The sequence below is a fragment of the Melopsittacus undulatus genome, chromosome 3 (genome assembly GCF_012275295.1).
Source record: "Melopsittacus undulatus isolate bMelUnd1 chromosome 3, bMelUnd1.mat.Z, whole genome shotgun sequence".
NCBI classification, from domain to species: Eukaryota; Metazoa; Chordata; class Aves; order Psittaciformes; family Psittaculidae; genus Melopsittacus; species Melopsittacus undulatus.
This window is the reverse complement of record NC_047529.1, coordinates 15,219,136-15,235,018: the sequence shown is the minus strand read 5'-3', so window position 1 is coordinate 15,235,018 and position 15,883 is coordinate 15,219,136. Positions and strand designations below refer to the sequence as shown.

The 15,883-nt window shown below is 42.0% G+C and overlaps 1 protein-coding gene across 1 annotated transcript in view; it reads left to right on the top strand.

Annotated features, from left to right (window-relative positions):
- The first annotated feature begins 4,657 nt into the window (after positions 1–4,657).
- KIF13B (kinesin family member 13B) overlaps positions 4,658–15,883 on the top strand; it is a 131,788-nt gene continuing 120,562 nt past the window's right edge. The window contains 3 exon segments of the mRNA XM_013128381.3: positions 4,658–4,765; positions 4,833–4,970; positions 4,973–5,045. Coding sequence (XP_012983835.2) covers positions 4,658–4,765; positions 4,833–4,970; positions 4,973–5,045 — 319 coding nt within the window.

Below are 15,883 nucleotides of genomic sequence, written 5' to 3'. Positions count from 1 at the left end.
GCATCCCCATTTATCACAGCTTCCCAGGTTTCAAATCAAATCACCAGCTCATTAAATAGGGGAGTATCTGGAGCCGACATTTTGGCCTGAGGTGCTATTTGCTAAACGCAGGCAAAACAGATTAACTGTTTTATTATTATTAATGTAAATGCAGGTGGAAAATTTAGATCTGGATTTGGATTGGGAGCTCAGCTGGTGTCTGATGGTGTCTGAGTCGCTGTGAAGCTTCTGGAGAGAGGGAAGGTGAAAAAGTATGGAATGGGCAGAAAAGCAAAAGTGTCTTTTGCAGGTGTCTCCTCTGCAGAAGTCGAGTCAGAACAACATGATTCAGCAGATAAAGCTGTAACACAGCCCAGACTCTGAAGTCAAGTCAATTCATCTCTTACCGATCATCTATGTCAGGAGTACTAGGAGGTAAATGCTGCAAACATTACGTAACTCTCTAAATATGCATTCTTCAGAGAATCAGTGATTGCCATTGTGTTGGGTTCTTTGCTTTTCAAGGACTTTGACAAGATCATCTTGCAGCAACTAAATAAACCCATTAAACTAAACAAAAAAAAAACCCTGCTAATTTTGTGGTTTTCAAGTTCTCTACAGATTCTCCATTACCTGCAAAGACAGAAAATCTATTTTATTTTCAAACGAAATCCAAAGTCAAATCTTTATCTGAGGAATGAACCACTCGCATAAAATGCCACGCAGCTGGTAAAACCAGTTGCTTTGAAACACGTTGTATCAGCAAACTGGGCAGCTGATAAGAATAATAAGAATTTTTAGTCAATAAGATAAGAAAATTCTCATTTGAGCTTCATTCTGCCAGCACATAAATTGCTAATATTACCTGGCACTGCTGCCAGAGTTATGAATTTGCATTGAAATCTCACTGTACAGGAGAAGCACCCCGGATAAAGCTAAGCTAAAAGCAATTTCACTGCCATAAACAGGGCACAGATGAGGTTTATGGAAAGATGAGAGCCTGGCTATCGATTTGGGATTCCCTCTGGGTCATAGAAGGAAGAGTTTTATGTCACATAATGCAATGAATTTTATGACCAGGACTTTGAACTTTGGAATAACCTTTAAAAAGTGGGGGCTGGTTACAAAATGTTCATTTCAAGCTTTACTCTTTTATAATCCAGTACTGCAGGAAGACTTCAAGAGTTCATTTATTCACCCAAGACACTGTCCTCTGTGAGGGGCCCAGTCTCAAATACCCTTAAAAGTCCATAGTAGGATCAGTAAAAATCAGTTATGAATGATCCTGGAAACTATTAATCCTTCAGTTTTACAGAGTTCCTATCAAAATAATAGAACACAGAAAGGGTCTTGCTTAAATTAATGTGTGCCTCCTGAACCTGTGCATGTGTGTAAAGCATTTCATGAAAAATTCAGCAATTCCTTAATTAAAAAAATAAAAAAATGGGGGGGGGGGGGGGGGGGGAAGAGATTTGATAACACGCAGAAAATTGACACAGCTGATTTGGAGAAATTGATTTTCTGCTTTATCCAGACTTTCTGACCTGTTCTTAATTTCTTTTGTTGCTTTCTTTCTCAATTATAGTTGAAAGAAATATATAACTAAGCTGTCTTCTGTTTTTACCTATTTACCTAGGCCTGCAAATTTCTACTACATTTATATATTGGTATCTCCAAGCTGAAAAGCAAGATAAACCTGAAGACAAAATCAGTGTATCAGAATAAAACTCAATACCCCAGGGACTGGATAAAACAGAAATGTACAACAGAACAGGTCTTGTATTTTAAATGCTTTGCCGAATACTTTTGTGCTGAGGACCTGATCACTGAAGATGCTAAAGAGCTGCTGGATGCCCTGAATGCCTCCCAGTGTCTCACCAGGGTTGTCCCAGTGGTGCTTGGCTTCTTGCAAAAGAGGACCCCAGTGGCAGTTCAGAGTTTGCATACAACTCACTAAGCATTGGAAGATCCTCTGGCTTAGATTTCTAATGCCTGAATGATTTATGGGCAGAAACTAGGTCTACAGCAAATTCATAATTGATGCATCTTGTTTGATACGCAGTCTAACAAAAGGGGAAAAAAGGACTGAAAATATGCTTGATTTGTTGCCTGTTATAATTTGGAAGAAGACACATCCAAAAGACGGTTACGTTTCTAGATGGTTTGTGTTTTAACCCTAAAAAAGAAAGCCAATTTATTCCATTGCAGCCTGATGAAATGTGCACCCCAGGCAGAGCAGAAATACAGGACACATGAAATCGCTTTGATTTGGTTACTTCTGAACAAAGTAAATCAAATTTAGTTACATATAGAGAATGAGACAGAGTTGTTTTTCTGTCCTCTCCATCACTGTCTTAATCCCTAATATGACCAGGTGGGTACAGCAATAACTGTGGCTCCTCAACCTGACGAAAATAGTGTTGCATTCAGAAACTCAATAAATGAATGGGAGGGACAACCAATGCCTCCCCCCAAGGATGTTTTGTTAATTAAATTAGCATTTAAATAGCCAGAGCTAATCTGGGAAGTCAGCCCCTCATTACAGTAACTAGGAAGGGGGGAAAGAGCTGCAGACAATTCCCTACAAGATGGGGTTAAGTTGGCGTTTCACAAACTATTTGCCCAGCTTGTCCCTCCCAAGTGAAAGCTGGCACCCCCCCTCCTTTCCTCCCAGCATAATTAGCATGTTCCAGTGCTGTGAATGGAAACAATATCCTCCCTCCAAGCTGTGCCCCTCCAGGGAGATGCTTCCCACAGACTGTGAAACACCGAGCCAGGGAAAAGGCTTGTCGAGGAATTCACAGTAGGGTAATTACAGAGATAGCTTGTGCCAGTGCAGGAGAAGTTGCATTACTGTAATTCATTGCAGGAGGCAGGAGCTTGCATAAAGGAAATGTCCAGAAGCAGGACCGGAGGGAGCCATGAGAAGTTATTGCCCCTGTGTGCCTTCCTCAAGCCCTGATAAAACCCAATGTTGAAGCTGAGGATGGTTCTTTGGGCTCTAAGGACATCTCAGTCTTTGAAGAAGTTTGCAGAAGAAAGGAGCAATGATTAGACGTGATTGTGGTTTCTCCTTGGCAATTACAGCTGAAATAAGGCTAAAAGGGTGACTGTTCAGATTTTAAATCAAGTTCTTCATTCTGAATAGATAACTGGAGCAAAACTGGCAATAATTGTATGCTTGCATTTGTTATCATCCATGTTCATGACACTTAAAACATGCGGGCACTACTCACTAACAAATAAAAAGGTGGTATGTGATCCTTTCCCCAAAAGAATTGCTGTTTAGTTTTACATATAACAGAGAGACCAATGATAACTAATACCAGAGGAGAAGACGCAGGAGGAAGAACTGGAGTTGGATGACACTTGCTATCCCCAGAAGTACACACATCTGGTGGGTTTCAACCCCTTTATTTAAATCAGATTCCAGGTGACTCAACCTGATGTAAAAAGAAACCAAACCACCCTCCACATGCTGCTCAGTGTGCCCAGCTGTAAAGCAGAGATTATATTTATCTCCATCGCAAAGTACTCCGTTTCAGAAAACACTGGTGTGGTTTGTTGAGGCCCCAGCTGGAAAATACCACAAGAAGTTTAAAGCTGGGTTTCATCCTGTAATTGGATCCTCAAGTTCACAAGTGCAAGAACCAACTGTGCAGGCTGAAAGTGGGGCGCTCCCTCTCCCAACAAGAAACTGTCCACAGCATCAGGCAGAACCAAGCTCTTAGGAACATGTACATTAATCCCATGTGTTACATGCCAACTTAATATCTGTATCCTCTCTGCTTTGCCAAGCTATTCTTCAGGTCAAGTAGGCATGAAATAATAGACATTGAGTGTAATTCTTCTGGGCAAAAAGTGTTACCTTCTGAAATCTTACCTCAAAACCACTCGGAAACGTGTTATTTATTTATTTATGTCATAAACCCTCATTCAGTGTTGAAGGGCCAAAGGATTACAGTTCTGAATTCAAGTTATTTTCCTGCCCTTGACAAAATCTGGCTTTTCAAAATAACACAGAGAGAATCCTTGTTTCGAATTACAATACCAGCTGCGAGGGTTTTCATCCATGACCATTTAAATGAGATTTTTGGGTTTTTTCCATCTTTGCATTATAGTTTCATTCTCAGTCTTTGTGATCAGTAGCTGTGATTGAGTGGTTGAGTCTTTATTCTAATAAAGATAAATTGCAATATTGTTCAAACTGTGTCTGATTATTAATGCTGAGCTCTTTTAGAGAGCCACCTTCGCCAAGCAAATCACACTGGGCCCGTTAATACCAGTGTGTTGATGGAATATCAGAGGTTGTCCAGTGTTACCAGACCCAGACACCACCCAAAACCATGGTCTATATGTTAGGTTACAGTTTGTGATCTTTAATGTGGGGTGATCTTCAATGTGATTTCTAGCAGGTGAAAACCCCAAAGGCCAGCAAAGGAATCCCTGGTTGGTTTTTACTCCCAGAGTAAACCTTGTGAGGTTTTTAATCTCGATAGTGATGCTGCTGTCTGCTTGGCATGAAATATCACAGTGCTCCCCAAAAAGGGGCACAGGGCAGGACTGAGGTGCAGTGGGGTTCACCCGCAGACACCCAGGGATTGAGTGGCAGGACACGGGGTGACCCTCAGACCTTCCTGTCCGTGCCCTGTTGTACAATATAGCCCACAGGCTCCATATGGGGCACCCCACAAGCCGAAACCCCTCTGTTCTGGAGGACTACATATCCCAGCATGCAACGCTACCCCCGCAGGCGGTCACAGCAGAAAGAACTACAGCTCCCAGAGTACACCGCGCCGAACTGCCCGCCCCTGTAGGCCGCGAGCCGCCGCGATGCACGCCGGGAGCTGTAGTCCAGCCGGACGTTGGTCACGCACGGTGCCTCCCTCTCGCCGCCGCCGGTCTCACCCCCCTCCCGCCCCGCTCCGCCCTCCTCCCCGCGCCGCCGGGTCTCCCTCCGTAGACGGAAGCCGAGGAGGGACGAGGGAGTCGGGGAGGTTGGAGCTGCACGATGGGGGACTCTAAAGTGAAGGTGGCGGTGCGCGTCCGCCCCATGAACCGGAGAGGTGAGACCCTCCTTCCTCAGCCACCCCCGCTCCCTTCCCGGGGGGCGTGTGAGTGGGGAGCGGCCTGAAGGACAGAGCGGGGCGGGAGGCCGGGGGTGCCGGTCCCCTCAGGTGTCCGTGGGGGCAGGTGTGCGAGTGTCCCGGCGCCGGAGCGCGTTTAGAGGTGTATATGTCGGCAGCTGGGAGTGTGTGTGTGTGTGACTGTTTATTTATGTGTTATCTACGCGTGTGTAGGTGCAGGGAGATTTATGGGCGAAGCACAAGAAGCAGCTACCTTCGCTCTCCTCTCCGACATCGGTTTCCTAAACCCGCCCTGGTTTATGGGGCTTTTATCTCCCCCTCTCCTTCTCGGGGTACACCCCTCCCTATACCTCTTGCACCTGCTTTACAGCCGGGCTGTACCCTGTTACCAGCTGGGAAAGCTCTTCCTCCTTCCTGGGGTTTTGGGGGGAAAATGCCTCTTTCTGTATTTTATTCCTGTACTCATTCAGCCCTCAGCTCTGTACCCCCTCTTCTTACCCCTCGATGTTTGTGTGGGACAGAGTTAACCAGGTAACCGAGACACTATAAGGACGGAAGAAACAAACCCAAGAAAACATGGAAGAGGAAGTGGGAATTGATAAGATTTTTTTTATTGTTGTTGGGTTGGTGGTTTGGTTTTTTTTCTCCCCTCAGTGAAACTTGCCTAAGGGTTATGTTAATCAGACCGTGGTCTGGGCATCTGTTTAAGTGTTCATTACTTGTCTTAATTAGAAAAACTTGCTCATGATGATGAGGAAGCAAGGATGAGAAGGCAACTCCAGCCAAGGAATGAGCAGGTGAAGAAGGCAAAAAGCCAAGAAACATGTAGGGTGGCTTTTTCCCCCACATTTTCACACTTCTCACACAAGTATGCCAGTAATTCCTTTTGGGGAAAGGGAATCCAGTGAAGTCAGTTTAATAGCTGACGCAGAAAGAGGGGTGTGTGTGTTCTTTATCTCCTGTATGATCTGAACCAAAATTGCTCTTTAATTCCTTTCAGTAAATTAGGATGAAAGGTTAAGGTGTTGAATAGAGTATTTCTATACCTTTTAAAATAAAAACAAGGGAGTTCATCAGCACTCTACAGTCCCACATTCAGAACAGAGAAGATGGAGTTGATGTCCCTACAGTCTGGTGTATTAGGGCAGTTGAGGAGCTGAAAGATGGTGCCTTGTTTCAGTGACAGACAGGCTTTCCTCTTGCTCATGTCCCTTTCCTGCCGTAGATCATTTCCTTGGCTGTGACCCAGACATCTGACTGTATAGTGCTCTTTACCCCTGGGATTATAAGGTGATTCAGGTTGGAAGGGACCTCTGGAGGTTTCTAGTGCAACTCACTGCTGAAAGCAGGTCAGATTAGGTAAGGTTGCCCAGGGCCTCCTTCAGCCAAGACTTGAGTCTCCAAGGATGAACAATGCACTTCTCCCTCCTGGTGGATGTTCTACATGTGTTCAGCCTTGAGTCTGTGCCCATGTAACAGGTCTTCAAGATGTTTCCACTTAGGGATTGAATTCAGAAACTATATGTGGGGAAGAAGTGGTGGAAATAAAGGGGAAAAATTATGGAAGAGTATAGATTTAGAGGAGTATGTGTATTTGAACCTTCTGGGGAATATCCTAACACTAAGCTGCATGAATCTGGGAGAATGGGAGAGTGTGTCTTGTTATTGGAGCTGTTTTATACTGCATAAACTTAAAAATGTTATGGACTGGAGAGGATGACTGTAGCCTGGTTAGTAGGAGGCTCATCCAGGAGTGAGGGACATTTGAGTTCATCAGAAGAAAGAAGGACCTGAACCCCATGCTCTTTGGCATGTAGCTGGGCAGTCAGGGCATTCCTGTCTAAGAACCACTTTGCAGCTAGTAAGCATCCTGTTATTTTGTGAGTGATACCTAAATCTATGTAAGCCTAGCCTAAAAGATCCATGTCTTTTTCTCCCTAAAACAAAATGTTCTGGAATTGATTGTTTTTGTTAGTTCTAAAGAATTGATGCCTCTGTGTATTATTTCTGATGCTCCCAGAATTTATAGAAACAAAGGGATATGAAGCCTTGTATCTTTCTTACCTATTTAATGGTAAATTAAAGAATCGTGTAACTGATTTTCTGAGGAGTCATCCCATTGTAAGACTTCTGTGGCTTTGCTTTTTCAATAGGCTTTGAGGCAGGAGGCAGCTCAAAGGAAGCTCTCTAATACGTACTTTTTTCTAAGTAGTATTTATATGAAGTTTTGGGGCTTTGGACCTGAAGCAAGTATTTGTTTTCTTTGGGATCACGAGTAATGTTCTTTCCTTCCCTCTGCACCGAAGGGCTTAAAATTACAAATCTATCAGATGGTTATGACTGTTGAAATTTAAGCTTTGAAATATTTCTTAGTGTTTATTTGTGGTGGTGGTGGTTGTCTAGTGTTTGAATTATGAATTTCTTAAGGCGAGGGTTTATTAGGTTAATAAAAGTGGTTTGTTTAACTGTTACTAATTTATGCAGCTCATAAAAGTATAATAGGTTCTTTGCATGCATATTGAAGAGATTTCAATATTTCCATTCAGTTCATTATTCATAGTGTTTGCATTTCAAGGTGATAGTATTGAGGGTCCTGCTTCAGTCTTATGCAAGATGGTAATCTGTTGGTTTATAGTACTAATTTTTAGCAGTACAGAGGAAGCATTCCTAATTGTCCTTGGGGTTTCTTGGGTATGGATTGTTTTTTTGCATCTACATTACTTTTTTGCAATTTGCTTCAAATTAGACCCCAATTCTTCAAACTGCTTGTGGAATATGTGCTTTTGTAAAACTTCTCCGTCAGTACACTGCAGCATCAAGTCTGGAGTTGTAGGCTCTGCCAGGTAGCAGAGTGACTTATGGTTTTACATACTTTCTACTTTGCAAACTGACATCTCAATTAGCGTGCTATTATGAATGAAATAATTCAGTACTGTTTTGTTAGCTAAGAGTATGTCTTTTGTTTTCTCAGTTTTGTCATTCATTAAAGTGTTCTCTAGTGCACTGCTTTTTTTCAGATGGGTTTTTGATAACAATCAGTAGTTCTTTGGTTGTTGCATTGTAGGTTTGTAGTGGATTTCTTTTTGTGAATATCATCAGTGTTTGACTTCGTTTAGCAGATATTCATTATATTTTGAGTAAATGCTGTGCAAAGTTCAAGCCATACCTTGAAGCAAAGCAAAAGACAGCTGGAGGCTTTTTAATTAAGATTTGCCTTACTTAGTATTTTGTTTTCAGGCGATGTTGGTGTACAGGCATCCCAGAAGTACATTTTAAGTCCTTGTGTTTCCCTGTGCCTTTGAATCAATTCAATGCACTGTTAATTAAAATATAACCTCTTTTATCAGTACTGAAAGAATATGACTTATGCTAAAGGGTCTGGCTGATGACACCTCAAGCCAGTCAAAACTTCCACTACTGTGTTGCTGCATCTCACTTGGGTTAATGCATTATTGTTTGAACAAGAAAGGCAGGAATCTAACTGAAAGAATATAATGTGTTTAGTGCTTTGGGTGAGTTTCTCAAGGAGCAGTAGAAGTACCTGGGACAGGGGTGGGTGGTGGCACTGCACGACTTGGGTCGGGAGTGGTGGCATGGGTGTGCCAAATTTAAACACTGAGGGGCCACAGCCTGTATTCCACCAGTGCTGCCGGATTAAACTGTTCATAGAATTGTGGTGTAAGACCTATAGCTTCCAGTTTAAATAGCAAAATTGCCTGTAAATATATTCCGGTATCTATTATGTTAATGTGTATATTCATGCAGACTAGTTTCTGTGTTCAGTCATAGATCTTTTTGTGCTTTGATGGTAAAGGTTCTGTCTGCAGTTCTTATAAGGGGTGAATTTTCTTCTATATCAGTGCAAGCTCCTGATCACCTTCTTAGGAGCTAATTTTGTGTCCTTCTCTTTGGAGGAGGTTGCCTTTCCAGTCACTTGAAATGTTTTTTGTTTTGGGGGAGGAGATGGGGATTGTTCTTGCATTTTTGTTTGTTGTTTGCTTGTTTTTTCACTGGGGATTACAACAGAAATAATTTATCTATAAATTGGAATTTGTGGAAGCAGTTTTACAAGATTAATTTTGATATTGGAGTAAATGAAATGGCGCCTGTTGTAACTTCATGGCAATATGCAAAACACAAGGCTTTTCTTCACCATTATCCTTGTCACCCATGAGTGTCTGGATTTTTTACTGTTCCCTGGTGATTGTCGATAACCTATAAAATCTTTGTGGTATGAGCGGGATTAGCCCAGAGATACTGTGGTAAATGGGTGAAGCATGTAGAGCTAGTGTTTCATCTTGAGTTCCTCAGTGAGGCAACTGTATTTTAAGAACTCCAAGGTGTTACAGGCTTACTCCCACAGCCAGTCTCTAAGACTACCAGTCAGTCCAACGTGGGTGCCGCAAAGGCAAGCAATTCTTGTGCTAATTACATCTTCAGAGCTAGCCTAAAGGGCGGTATGAGATTACCTTGCTGCTCTGGTTTCACTTTGCTCCTCCTTAAGTCAACAGAAGATCAGATAGACACACTGTGAATAGTTCTGCCTTGGTTTTTGGATGGCTAGTGGCAGACCAAACGCTATTGTGTTTCATTCTTGTTAAATCTGAAGCCTGAAACAAATGCAGCAGCACAGAGTTGTGTGTTGAACTTCCTCAGAGCTATTTGCTGCATTAGAAAGTTACCAGGCTGATTTAGTTACTTAGTCTCCATGAGTTGAGCATTGTATGCAGCAGCAGAACTGGCTGTGCATACAGGTAATGTCCAGATACACGGAGTCCCTTTACTAAAACTGCTTGGCAAGCTCTTTTTTTTTTTTTTTTTTTCAGAAAATGAAACAGCAGAAGATAGAATACACTTTTTGTATCATTTGTACAATGTAGCATTAACATGTGAGGAGAGCTTGCTTGGATTCAACACGCTTGTGAGCTTGAGTTCACTTGCACCTCATCCTGAAGATTAGATAGTATTGTGTGCCCTTCCAGATGCACTCATGCATATTTAATGATTTCTAATTGCTGCAAAATGAAAATTTCATGAATCATATTTGCACAGTTCATATATATATATATCTCAGAGAAGCTTGAAAGATGCCTGCTTAGACTTCATGTTTGTATAACTTAAAGGAATCAAATTACTGTGTTTTTGTCCAGAATCTATTGGTCACTATGTTATTAGTGTCCTAAAAGCACCATTACTCTTCCCCCACCCTCCCCATTTAAGCTCTTAGCATTGTCTTTTAGATCTAAATTACTTTCATGCTCTCTCATATAGTCAGTTAGTTTTTCCTTTATTTGTGTTGGCTTCTACATAATGGAAGACAAAGAGAAAAGTCACTCTAAGGCAGCAAATAGGGGCAGGGAAACTTGGAGACCTGTTGTCTTCAAGCTTGCTTTCCGATTTCTTTTTCAAACAAACAAACAAACAAAAAACCAAAAAAACCCAAACAGCCTCTCTGATTTGATTTTGCTTGGTTTTGCTTTTGGTTTTAGTTGGCATTCATTTAATTTGTGTGATAAATAAACTTTTAAATATTTCAAAGTTACTATTTAGACATTTCTCAGTGTTACTGCAGTTTGCTTTTCCAGACCAAGTAAGGTACAAGAAACCTACTGTACTTTGTTACTGAATGCAATTGAAGGCTTGGGCCGTAACATTCCAGTTCTAACCTTCGAGGGAATGTTAATCTCCCAAAAATCTACTGGCAATTTAAAATGTAAAATTTCCATCCTCTGTACAAGAGATTATTTTGAGCTTTTGTACTTGGGGCCAATTTTGGCTTATGAGCTTAGTGCATGCACTTTAAACCTTTCACATTTTATTTTTTATACTTCAGTTAGCTTTGCAGAAAGACTACAAGAGCAGCCATGCTGGTTCCCAGGGATACTACCAAGTTTAATGCCTGTCTCTAAGAGGTCCTTAGGTGTTAGTGCACATGCCCTAAACCTGGTGGCAGGATGAGGAAGAATCCCACAGATTTTATTCGACCTGTGTTATAACACCAGGTTCACATCTTCATTTCAGTGTGGTTTAGGATCAAATGGTATTTGAAAGGGCTGAAAAACTCAACCATCAGAAACTAATTTCTTAAATTGAGATCTGATGGGGAAAAATATATATATATATATATATATATGGAAATAAAAGCTCTTGATGAACTGGGAAATGCTTTCCCTTAATTCAGCTTGTACAATGTGGAAAAAATAACGTATATAAAGAGATAAATATGGAAGGTCATGCAGGTTGTAACAGACTTTTCAGCTACTGTGGCTGTTGTACTAAAAGCTGTTATGATACCATGGCCCCAACCACTAATTTAATAAATTGCAGGCAATCTTATTTACTGTATTGTTGCTCATTTTAAGATTATTTCAAAATGCCCTGTAAAAGCCATCTATTAGGATAATTCTGTTTGGTTCTGAAATTCAGTAACCTTAAACGTGGGATTACTTTTTAGGGTAGTGGCTGAAAAAGCTCCACTATCACTGCATGGCACTTCAGATGTTTTCATTATGCCACCTGATGCAGTTGGGCTTGATTCCGTACCCCACTAGGATGAGGGAGTTGCACCTAATCTAGTAAGACAGTTCCTTAACTGATCCATGAATGAAGATGGAGCTTTCCCAGAGTTGAGAACATTCCATGTTTTCTAGAATACTTCTCCTTTCCCCTTCCTCCAGGATTCACATAATTTTTGTCTTTACACCAAACCTGTTTAGTACATTTTAAAGTTGCACCTTTGCTGGTTTTTCCTAATGCTGTTGTGGAAAATCTGCCCTGTTGAGTTTATGATTACCAGACACGTGACTGCTGTTTCAGAGGGAATGCATACTCCTGCCTGTTGTTTGGAATATACCAGTGCCTGCTGAACCCACCATGGCATGCAGTGGTACACTGCTCCTGGTTTTGCTTTTCCTCCTCTCTTTTGCTTCGTGACTTTTCCAACATGTTTGAAATGTATCAAATTTCTTTGGCTAGTGAAAAAGCCCAAAGCATATATGGGTGGTGTGAATTCTTTTTACAACACCCATAAGGCTCTTGTCAAAGGCATAGTCACGTCTGTTTTATACACGAGTGTGGTTTCAGCTGAGATCTGCATTGCTTGAACTTAAGCCTTAAAACTTTTTGGGGAGAACTTGAAAAATCAAGGGAGATGGGAAGGAGAATTGTCTCTTTTAAGACCCACCTTCCAGTTTCACAAGTTAAATAAAAAGTCATTGACAGGCTTGAGAGGTAAGCCCATGCAAACTTCATGAAGTTCAGTAAGGCCAAGTGCAGGGTCCTAGGCTGGGGTAAGTAGACTGGGGAAATCTCAAGTGCAAATACAGGCTGAGTGGAGACTGGATTGAGAACAACCCTGAGGAGAAAGACTTGGGGGTGATGGTCAGTGAGAAGCTCAACATGAGCCTTCAGTGTGCGCTTGCAGCCCAGAAACCAGCCTGTCGTGGGCTGCATCACCACCAGTGTGACCAGCAGGTCGAAAGAGAGGATTCTCCTTCCCTACTCTGCTTTGATGACACCCCACCTGGAATACTATGTTGAGCCCTGGAGCCCAACATAAAAAGGACATGGAGCTGTTCGAGTGAGTCCAGAGGAGGCCCTGAAGATGCTCTGAGGGCTGGAGCACCTCTGCTATGGTAACAGGCTGAGATTGCTGGGCTTGTTCAGCCTGGAGAAGGCTCCAGGGAGACCTTACAGCAGCTTCTAGTGCCTAAAGGAACCAGAAGGGCACATGTAGAGGGGCTTTTGACAAGGGACTGCAGAGACAGGACAAGGAGGAATTGCTTTAAATTGACAGGGAGGAAATTATAGGAAGTTCTTCCCTGTGAAGGTGGTGATGCACTGGCACAGGTTGCCCAGGGAAGCTGTGGCTGCCCCATCCCTGGCAGTGTTGAAGGCCAGATATGATGGGGCTTGGAGCCTCCTGGTCTAGTGGAAGGTGTCCCTGCCTGTGGCAAGGGGTTGGAGCTTGATGAGCTTTAAGGTCCCTTCTGACCCAAACTATTCTGATTCATCTGAGAGACTCTCTGTGAGTCGCTTGGGTGCACACGACTTAACAATTATTTTTACACTCAGCCCAGCTTTAAGATTTCTACAGCTCTGAAATGTAAATGTGGAAAAGTGACTAAGATACGTGTTACCCTTTAATTATGGATGTCACAGCTCTCTTACTCTAAAGCTATGAAAGAGGCTTTCATTCCCTGCAATAAATGTTTCTTGAGGTGTTAAGAGTTTGAGTTTTAATTTTTCAAGAAGAAATTAACTGATTAGTTTTCTTGATTTGATGAAGCAAATGAGTAGTTGATTGTGTTTGCCTAGTAATGACTGAAGCTAGAAGCAGGTTAGCAGTAATAATAAGTGAGATCTTAAATCTTGTTGAGCTCAAAGATCTGTGATAAATCTCCAAAGTTTGACAGTGAGCCACTTCTGCTGTCTTTTAACTTGTCCAAAGTTTCATGCTGTCTGAAAAAAGCCCTTGGTACAGGTGAAAGAAATAATAATACTAGGCCTCAAGCAGCAAGTCCTTACTACAAAATGAACTAATTGGTGGTTTGGATGTGAAAGCTTATCATCTTTATCTTGTTGCATGCTCAGTCTGCATGTTGTTCAGGGGCAGCAAAAAGGCTGCTTACCTAGGAGACACTGAAACTAGTAAAAGTAAGGGTGAAGTCCTTATGTGATCATATTCAAAAGACCAGGAAGATATTTTTTCTATAAGGCTAACCTGCTTTAGTAATATTAAAAACTTAATGATATAGAAATTACCATGATATAGTAGCCACTACTGAAAATCATAAGATTCATCTCTCAGCCTACTGGAAGCATTAAAGAAATCAGAAATCAGAATTACACAATGGTTTGGGGATGGGACCTCAAAGATTATCTATTTCCATCCCTCCTGCCATCTTCCACTAGACCAGGCTGCTCAAATCCCCGTACAATCTGACCTTGAACACTGCCAGGGATGGGGAAGCCACAGCTTCTCTGGGCAACCTCTGCCAGTGCCTCACCACCTTCACAGGGAAGATCTTCTTCCTCATATCTAGTCTAAATCCTCCGCTCTTTTAGCTCAAATTGGTCAAAGAACATGCTTTATAATGGAGCCAGAAAGTGTATGATGTGCTATTAAAACAGAATTTAAAGTATTTCTTCAGCTAGAAAGAGTTACTATTTAAGTCTTTTGCCAAGGTAACTGGGATAAGTAGCCTTACGGCTGTCTGGATATATAACCCTGCTTAGAGGCTGAATACATCTGTTTCTTAAGGGTTTATTTCATGGGACACCATGAGCTGATGTAGCAGTTGGTCTCTGCTGGGAGGTCTCACTCTTCTGCCTGGTATCTTCATCTCTGTATAGGCCTACCCACTTGTTTGCATGGCCTTTGATGTTCTCAGAGCTTTTACTGGGTTGGTGTAGCTTTCCATAGTGTCCAAATACATCCATTTTTCATGTTGGTGAGTTTTCTGCTGTTGAAGTGACTTACAGAGGAGTCTGCTGAGGACAGTAGGGTGGAAGGTGAGCAACAGGCAGAGGTAGCCAGAAGGAAGGACTGAGACCTCCCTGTTTGGCAATAGCTGTTAGGTTGGCTCACCACATCTTCTGAAACCGTGCTGTCTGCAGAATGCCTGGGTGAGGAATTTTAACCTCACCTTTGTGATGACAGTAATCAGAGAGGGTGTGTTGTACATGACAAATTGTCTTTGAATCTTTTTTTTTTCTCTGTGGGGATATATGACTTTAAGGAACTATTATATCCTGTCTGTGTGCTTTCCTTAAAGGTACTTCACAAAGAGAGCTTTAATGAATGCCAGATTGAGATCACTGGGCAGTCATAGATGTGAAACCTGCCAGCAGCATTCTCTTTCAAGAGATAGATTGAGAAATGTGATAGAGACCACACTGCTTATATAGACAGTGCACATACCTTATGCTTTGCATAAGGGAAGTAGTGTGTAAAAACCTTCTTTAGCTGTTGAGGAAAAGCAGGTCACTGCAATACCGAATGTTAATCACTAACCAGCCAGACCAAGATAAAGTGGCTTGTTGGATATGGGATGTATAAAGAATATAATTTCATCTGAGCAAACACATATTGCATATTAATGATAGGTAAATTTTCTTTCAGGGTGTGGAGAGAAATTAAAATAAACACTGGTTTCTGAAACTTGTCTGCCTCTTCCTTCTACAAAAGCACAGTTCAATAACAGAGGAGTGGTTTTGTTCAGAAGGATTTCGGTTTCATGTGACTGCCTGCTATGACCAAGAATCATATAATCATGTAGGTTGCAAAAGGTCATTGAGTTTAACCGTTAAGAGTCTTGAGCTTTGTCCCTTCTTTCCAAAAATGACAGTGAAAGAAATCTTCTCTTACCATGTTATTTTACAGTAGCAAGGAGTCTGCGAGGTGCTGTGCAATAATTAAGATCTGCAGTCTTTGCCTGAGAGATTTTCAGTCTGAGTTTATAAGGTGCTGTAAGGTGAAAGAGCAAGTACAGGTGACGGAGAAGGAAAGAGCAGAGATGAAGGAGGATGAGGATTGTCATTAACATGATTACACAGGATATTCTGGTGATTCAGCTGAGGTGCTGTACTTCATATGGAGGTTATTCAGTGTAGCCCCTCATCATCATGGTGTGTGAGGGTGGTGCAGAGTGCTTGCTGGGTGTGATTAGTGTGTCATGCTTATAGGTATCGGCTCTTGGGTGTACTTTCCAGGTTTAGCATCGGAGTGTAAGGACATAGGACTGGACTTGTTTGTGTCCAGGCCTCTGCGTCTGTCGGCAGTGACTTCGACTGCAAGTGGCTGTGTGCTTTTTTTA